Here is an 8,464-nt window from a genome sequence, read left to right on the forward strand (position 1 = left end):
TACCTGTTACTAAAACACTTTCTCCTCCTCCAAAGCACTGTGGCATTCCTGAAAATGGATTTGCCAGCTGCACTGGATTCAAATTTCACTCCCACTTTTAAATTTCTATTATAAAGGCCTTGAGAATTTGTGCACAACTAGCCTTACAGAGAAAAAAAAAAAAAAGCTTTTGTGACATTCTTAAACTGAGCATAAACTATACCAGCAAAAACAGTTGGCAAGAGGCTTTACTTGTAGATTGTGAAAGGGCTATGTATCCTTCCTCATTCCTGTTCATAGTCACTCACTCTCTGCTTATCTGCTCCAAATTGAACAAGTTCAGGAGCACTAAATAAACAGAAAGCCTGCTTTGTAGGTTTTTATAAATTTTATTTTCAGACAAGCAATTAACTATCCTCTGAAAAATGTTATAGTACACAAAAGGATTTAAACTACAAGTAGGAATTTTACAAGTTCCCCAACATATCCTACAATAAAAATATAAATACAGTCTCTCAGTTCTCCTAGGATTTGTAACACCAGAAGCATGCAGTGGATATGCCCCTTGTAAAAAGCATATTTTTTTTTCTTTTCCAATTGACAGAAATATCTGCAGACAAAATTATATATTTTATCTCCTGAGCTGATTATGCCTTTCCTTGTAAAAGTTTCAAAGTAGTTTTCTGATCTCCCTCATTCTTCTAGCTTTTTTCTATAGCAGACTTTCCTGCCACTGTTTTTTATCTTTTACATGTCTGTTTATTAAAAGGTTATATTTTTTAATAGGTTACATCTTTAAAATAAAGAAGGAGAACAGCACTTGCAGAAATGAGCTTTGAAAATGTGTTCATGTGCATTTAATCTTAAATCAGATCTATAATGTGCAAGTATGTTGATTAAAAATATTCCATTTACTTACAGTAGGAAATGCCCTAGTCTATAACTATATATACATACATGTATGTATTGTTTTGGGGTATTTTTCATATGTTTCTTGTTTCATCTGGAGAACTGAGGTACCAGGAAGTGAACACCTGAAGTCCACTAGAAGAGTTCTCAGCTGGACTTCAGGTACCTTCTTCATGTAGATAAGATGGTTTTCTTGCTCAGTTTTACACATGTAACTAGTTTATTGGCCTTATCCCATAGGGATACTCATTTGTAGTGATAAGAGAGTCTATCAAAAGAGGAAATAAGGATCATTAGACAAAGTGGAACACTGTGTACCTTAGAATGAAGAGATGGAACACTTCAAATGAAATGGGTCAAATCAAATAAATTATAGTATGTAAAATAGTACACTGAGATGCAGCAGAAATTTCATAGAAATTGATTTCTTAGAAATTGATTTATTTCCTATAGTTCATTAAAGCCAACTGTACGAAGATGCTTATTCCACAGTTTTGTTTGTAGCAAGACTTGTCCAAGAGATAAAAGTATACTGCACATGAAAAAAAAAAGAAAGTAAAATAGCAGCTTTCTTCCCACAAATCTCAAAACACTGGCACATGTTGGCATGCTTACAAATAGTAGTTTCACTGCAGAATACCTTATCTACGAGGTACAATCTACATTCTGAATATACACAGCATGAACATCAAGTTCCAGAAGATTCACAAGAATCACCTATTAAATTCACATTTGTCCAAGCCATATAAAATAATGAACTGAAACTTGAAAAAAAAAGAAAACCACAACAAAACTCAAACACAACAAAAAACCCAAACCAAACAAAAAACACCCCACAAACCTCTAGTTTATTCTAATGTCAGAGAAGGAAATCAATTCTTATACAATTTTCATTGCCAGCTACCAATTGCTGTTCCTAGAACTGACCCTTTGCTGACCCAATTACCTATCATCCATCAGTAAAATATCCCTCCCAGCCTCTGCAGCCATGAAGAAGTGAGTTTTTGAGTCTAAGAATAGCTCCTCCCCTGCTTAAAAATCCACATTGAAACCAACATTTTAACTCCACTACTTTTGCCTTCCTTCAGGTAGTAAAGCAACAAACATAAGGGCAGATGATCTCTATTTTATTCCTCAGTTCTTTTCTATCTGCTTTTTGAATGTATAAAACTTCTTTTATCCAGCCTGACATTTTTTCCTTTCAAAATCTTCTGACAGATTCCTGGTGTACTTTCCAGAACCCTTGACACACCAAACTGGTTACAAGGCTGGCAAGCTGCTTTTTTTCAGTTGAGTGTTCATTTCTGCTTTTCTGTATTCATGACCAGTGGGGAAAGCAGAAGCATTCATAGCCTCTCAGTGGAATACAGTAGTTGTCCATTGCTTCCTCAGAGGGAAAAGAGCAAAGGTTGAGAGATTTGGGGAATAAAAATGATGGAGATGATGATAGATACTACTAGTATGTGACATGCTCAGTGCAGCTATGAAAGAAGTGCAAAGAATTTAGAAACAGATCAGCAACATTCAGCTCCTGAACTCCAAGGACAATTAGTGTTTTATCAGTAATTTTTACTGAGGACTTCATGGCAAAATGGCTCCTATTAATACAAGATAATATTAATCCAGGCTCTTGCAATTTAAATATAGGACAATCTCACTGTCCCATTACTGGGTTTGTGACACAGTAGTGATAGGGTTGTGCAGCGCTAATATTCTGTACAGCTGTGGCACACATATGAAGCAGAAAAGCTTTTATAACACAAAGGACAAATATTTATCTAGAAGAGTATCTCAAAAGGAAGGTTCACATGAGCAACCTCTGTATTAGTTTAGTTAGCAAAATTTTATAAAGACTCAATACTGGTACCAGTTTTTCCTGCATATTTTCCCCAGGTTGGGAATAACCCACAAATGAAAGTCAATTAAAATAAAACTGTATTTGTATGCAGTCTAGGTAGTGCAACAATTATCTGAACACATCTGAATCTGCAAGGTGTCCAACAGTGATACAGATATTTGGCTATGCATCTATGGCGAAGCAAGTGAAATCCAATATACAGGTGTCACTGGAAAGTGCTTTACAGTATCATCTGTACATAATTTACTCCTCATTTTTAAAATACTTTATTTTAATTTGGAAACAGTGTTTTCCAAGTCTCACGTTTTTTAGCATATGTGCTAGACAGAATATATCAAAGTATACCTTTTTACTTCTTCCATTCTCTGTAATCTGCAAATTCCATGGAATGTGGTTCTGGTATCCCAAATAAGTATTACCAGTACAGAAAAGTATAAGTAGGATTTTCAGTTGATTGTACCTTCTGACTTGAAATTTATTTTAGAGATGTTTTGTTGAAAATTGAAAGCAACATTTTCAATGTCAGCTAAACTGGGGGTCTGTTTTTAGACCTAAAGGCAAAATAACTGAAAATAATAGCATTAAGCAAAGAAAATATATTCCAATTAAGAAGTGACTCTTCTAGCTCAACACTGTTATAGCAATGTAAGCTTGCTTTTGGAAAAGTCAGAAAGTTCAGAACTGTAAAGTCAGAGCATTTATATAAGTTCACCTAAACTATACTGAACTTAGACTAGGTCTTTGCTTTTCATTGATTCCAATTTCTTGAAGAAAATTCTGTGTGCTATAAAGCTGGTATTTTTTCAGCTGCATCAGATAGTCTGATATTACATACTACCGTTCTCTGTAATTTATGGTTGTTCAGCTATGCAATAATAGCAAGCATAGCATATATGCTTGCAAAGCAAATGCATATAATGAAAGTTTATGTGTAGTTCACATCATTTGTTTTTTCATGTTTCTATCTAATGTGGCTACCAATCATAAAAAGGAGAATAACTTATTGTCAACTGTAATAGGTACTGTATAAGCAAAGATGCCCGATTTCTCTTTTACTTCTTTAAGGAGTAACAGTAATGCAAGGTTTCAAGGAACTGGAAGGGTTTGCAATGAGTCAAATACAGAAGCAGTACTCCTAGGACTACCCCTACTAGGTAGGGGTAGGTGAAAATCACTTTGGTAAGTACATTGTACAGCAATATCATGAAATCAGGTTAGAGAAAGCCCCCTGAAAATGGGTCAGTGGACTTAAAAGCTTTCATTTACATTGGGTGGGAAGAAGGGAAGGGCAAGGGAGAAGGAAAAGGGAGAAGACATAACTCCATAACATACATAACTTCATAACATACATAACTTCATAACATACATAACTCCAGACTCACCAATTTTGGCCAAGCTGGCCACAAGTATCCATAGTGAAATGACATAAGGATCCTTGACGTGATCCCATTTGAAAGAGACGATGGCAAAGCTTTGGGGGTGGGTGCTATTTATAGCGCTTCCCGAGCTTCTCTGTCCCAGCGCCACCGGGAGAGCCATCAGCCCCAGGAGTAACTCCACCACTCCAGATACCTGCCTCATTTCTAAGCCACAAAGCAAAGTCCTGCTTCCCCTTCTGGAAGAAATCCCGCCTCTTCGGAGGTCCTTGGGGGCGAGGTCCTTGTCCCGTCGCAGAGACGCGGTCGTAGCCTGCGCGCCTCAGGACACCGGTGCTGTCCGGAGACGGAGAGGGTCCTACCCCCACCCTTCCCTCCACCCTCTACAGGGTTGCCCTGGCGGGCTCAGGTGCCCCTTGGCACGGGGTCGACAAGGAGAGGTCGGGGGCTCTGTGCACAGGCAGATGCTTCGAGCTGGGGTCCCGGTGCCTGCCTGCACCTGCCTTTATCAGGCCGTTCCCGAGCGGCCGGAGGCGGGGCTTTCCCGCCGCTCCCGAGGAGGCTGCAGTGCGGAGACAGCGGTGCCCGGGCTGAGCACCTTTCGGTATCGGTAAGGAGAGCTCCGCTCCGCTCTGCTCCGCAGGAGGGTGACGGCGGACAGGGGGCTGTGTCCGCCCTCCTGGCTTGGCTGTGGGCATGCGGAGCTGGAAAGAAGCGGCCCTGACCTTCTGGCACTAGGGCCCAAGGCTGGGACGCTCCCGAGTGCATGTCCGAGGTGGTGCCCGGAATCCAATAGGAGCCGGATAAGCAGGAGATCCATACGTCTCCTTTTGGGAGCTTTGGATGCGCAAGCCCAATGAGACAGTCTCCCTCCCTCCGGCCCGCTGTCGTAGCCGGTTGCCACGGAGGAAATGCACTCTTTCCTACTTTTCAGCTTCTGATCTAGCTCCCTTTAGATAGAGCAGATTTCTCAAAGTAGCTTTTTCTTTCATCCACGAGAGAGCACCTCCTCCCGGGGTGCTTGGGCAAGGATCACTAGCAGGCAAAGTTTGCCTTTCCACTTGTATCTGATGGCAGGTGTGTGTTAAGATGTGCTGGATTAAAAACACTACCTGGCTTTTTTTCCTCTTATTTTTTCATGGTTACAACGTAAATGAAACCTTTTAGAAAGTTCTCACCTTCCGCCTGAAGACTTCTTTCCCACTGGAAACGTTTGCCTGATATCCTGAAGCATCCATGTTGCATGTTGTAGGCGGGTGGACCCATGATAATTATCACCCTGCAGTAAAAAGGCAGCAAAGCAGCATGTTCCCAGCAAGCAGAGATGAGCCCACCTTTCCACACACCACAGCAGCAGAACTTGTCTTCTTGTCTGTGCTCTGAAACAATCCAGATGGTAACTGCTTCTGTGACTTTTTGTGGAAAATTACTACCATTTTGTTTTACTTACTTCTGGTTTCATTAAGAATTTTAAAATTAGCAGAATAAAGCTTTCCTTTAAATATTTGGAAGATTAACGAATTAATTTGCTTATTTCAGTCACTTGGGAGAATGTGAAAAGCAAACTACATGGGAATTTTTTAGATTTGGAGCTGATGTGAAGATGGAATTAGCAACTCTTTTTAGGAAGCATTAACTCTTTTTAGGACAGACAGCAAAATATTTTTTCTACATTTAGGAAATGTTAGACAAAGACCTAAATAATATGTCTAACAACTGAAATCCTATCTGTATAATTTTTAGCCATTTGGAGAATGATTTTGGCACCTACATGTCCTTTAGAATTTTCTACCAAGTCTTTTAAAGATTCTGTTATTGCCTCTGGCCAATGCAAGGATAATATTTCTGTGTGTTGCCAAAGAATGGCAACTTCCAACTACAGCTGGAAGTAATTAGTTCTTAATCATCTCTGTAACCTTCTGCTGAGCCCTGCAGATACCAGTAGTTCTTAGTCGTGAATGTCAGTTCCATTTGCTGATATTAGGAGAACTTCAGTAGAGACAAGCTGTCAGCATTGTTTTTATTATCACAACTTATTCCAAGTACCATCACATTGCCACTCAGCATTCCAGCTGAGGAAAGAGCACCACAACTGCCACAAGGCCTAATATAATACATGTGATTTTTCTCAAATCTAGTAACACAAAATGATAACTGAGTTAGAAATAAGCCTTACCATTGAAAGTGTTGAAGTTAACACTGTTGTTAGGACAAATGAGTCACAGACCAAGAATGCTTGCATCTGTGCTAGAAAAATGAGAAAGCCTTCTTCAGTGGATCTATTCCACAGATAAGCAAAAGCTTACACTTCACTTGGAGGAGCTGCAGCCAAGATCGTGCCTCTGACTGACCTTAGGTAATGTTCTACTCATGACAATACTGACAACATCAACCAAGTTACACTATAGTTGTGAGTTTGCTGGTGGAGGTAAACCAGTATTAGCAAACAAAAAATGTTGGAAGTACCATCTTAGCACAAACAAGTCACAATTAATGTACTTCTCTGTTGAAGATATAATGCTTAGCAACATACCTGAAAGGGATGTTGTGAAAATTTTAGAATTTGTAAAGATTTTTTTTAAGAACTTGGTCCAAACTAAAAAGTGCATAATTTTGCTTGCCACAAATTTTTCACAGAACACGGTTTACAACACTGCAATACAGATATATTACTCAATAGCTGATATTTTCTGACTCCAAAAAGATCATACAAGAAAGACTTCTACTTACTGTAAAATAATGGCTTTGTGTCCTGAGTGATTGTGGTTTTGTTTTTCTTTTGTTTTGTTTTTTAAACCAAAAAACTACAACATTGTCACTTCCTGAAATGTGTAAAGAATTGGTTAGAGAAAAAAATTAGCAGTATCTTGCACAACCTTCACATCACCTGTGTCTTGTAAAGATTATTTCCTGGCTTTTTTTTTTTTAAATATTAGGTAAAGAACATTTTCAGTTTAAAAAAAAAACAACTCAGCAGATAAATTGAAATCTTTAAAACTGTATTGGTTTTCTGGAGAAAGCACAAACAGTATTTCAGTTGTACTAACTTAGTGGTAGAAAGTACAATTAAACTTTAATATTAGCATTTACAATAAATGTGTTTAAGCTGAGTAAAATTAAGAAGTACATTCCTCTGGCACCCAGAACTTTCATGAAGGAAATAAATAAAAATTAACAAAAATTACAAATTAGCTGTGAAAAATCTGATGCAACATAAACCATCGTAAATCACTTATTATACTTCCCACCTTTCCTCAGGGAAATGCACTCTTCTTATATTTATGTCTATGCCTATTTATGTCTAAATGCGTAAGTAGACTAAGGTAAGATTTTGAAAGGAATATCGTTTCAGAATATATTTTTATGACATAACTCCCAATGTATATATAGTTAAATAGAACTTATTGTTGTGAATGGCATTATATTAATATATGGCCTGGTGAAAATGAATGTGATTCATATGTATGATGAATGTGGAACTTTATGATTTTATAATGAATTGACCTGATTCAGCAACATGTATCAACTTCTCCCCACGTGAAATAAGCACAGCTTTACAAGTTTATGCAGCAAGGGTTTGGACAAATATTTAAGGACAGTAAGTGAAGGAGATTTTCACCAGACCTCTCCTTTTTCACCTCACATATTTTTGAAAATGTCAGACATTTCAGGGCAGATTGTTACATTTCTATGTTTTGTTGCTATTGTTGTTTTTAATTAACTCCCAAATTTATATTATATTAGTAGCTAATGTTGTGGGGTGGGAGGATACAAGTGACAAACAGTAACCCAGGTATGACCTCACTTAAGGATTCCTCCCTCCATAACAGATTATGCCTGTATGAATTCAGTGTAATGGGCATTGAAAAGGGAATGGGGCAGGGAAAGAAGTTGTTACACACCACCAGATATCTAACAGATTTTATCATATTGTGTATAGGAAAAAAAGTACTTTTATAAAATGCCATATGTATTGAAAGTCCTTCTTTAAGCTCCACTTTCAATGAAAATTGTTCCATTGTGTATTAGCACTATTCTGGTCTTGCTACTAGTAAAAAATGACTGCAGAGATTTTAATCTCTGTCTGCCTTCATCTTCCACACTTTCCCTCTTGTGCTGTTTGTTTTCCCATGTTTTTGGCATCCCACTCCTATTCTTCTTCTCTGTTCTCCTGATCTCTGCCCTCTTTCCTTGTCGTGCATGTCTTCTGTCAATCAGTCACCAGAAATCCCAAATACTGAGACCCAAGGAATGCTGTACATTTGTACAGAAGAGGTACTAGATGACTCTCTCTCTTCAAATTCAGCTTTGTAATTTTTTCACCATATCCTTCTTCCAGGTA

The 8,464-nt window shown here is 38.2% G+C and overlaps 1 protein-coding gene across 3 annotated transcripts in view; it reads right to left on the minus strand.

Moving 5' to 3' along the window:
* Positions 1-4,470, minus strand: part of SLC9A3 (solute carrier family 9 member A3) — a 51,695-nt gene extending 47,225 nt beyond the window's left edge. For all 3 annotated transcript variants that reach the window (XM_071736239.1, XM_071736241.1, XM_071736240.1), the window contains exon 1: positions 4,129-4,470. In XM_071736239.1, the coding sequence (XP_071592340.1) occupies positions 4,129-4,327 (199 nt within the window). In that variant the 5' untranslated portion in view covers positions 4,328-4,470. The remainder of the gene's footprint in view (positions 1-4,128) is intronic.
* Positions 4,471-8,464: the final 3,994 nt, after the last annotated feature.

The sequence above is a fragment of the Heliangelus exortis genome, chromosome 2 (genome assembly GCF_036169615.1).
Source record: "Heliangelus exortis chromosome 2, bHelExo1.hap1, whole genome shotgun sequence".
Taxonomy (NCBI): Eukaryota; Metazoa; Chordata; class Aves; order Apodiformes; family Trochilidae; genus Heliangelus; species Heliangelus exortis.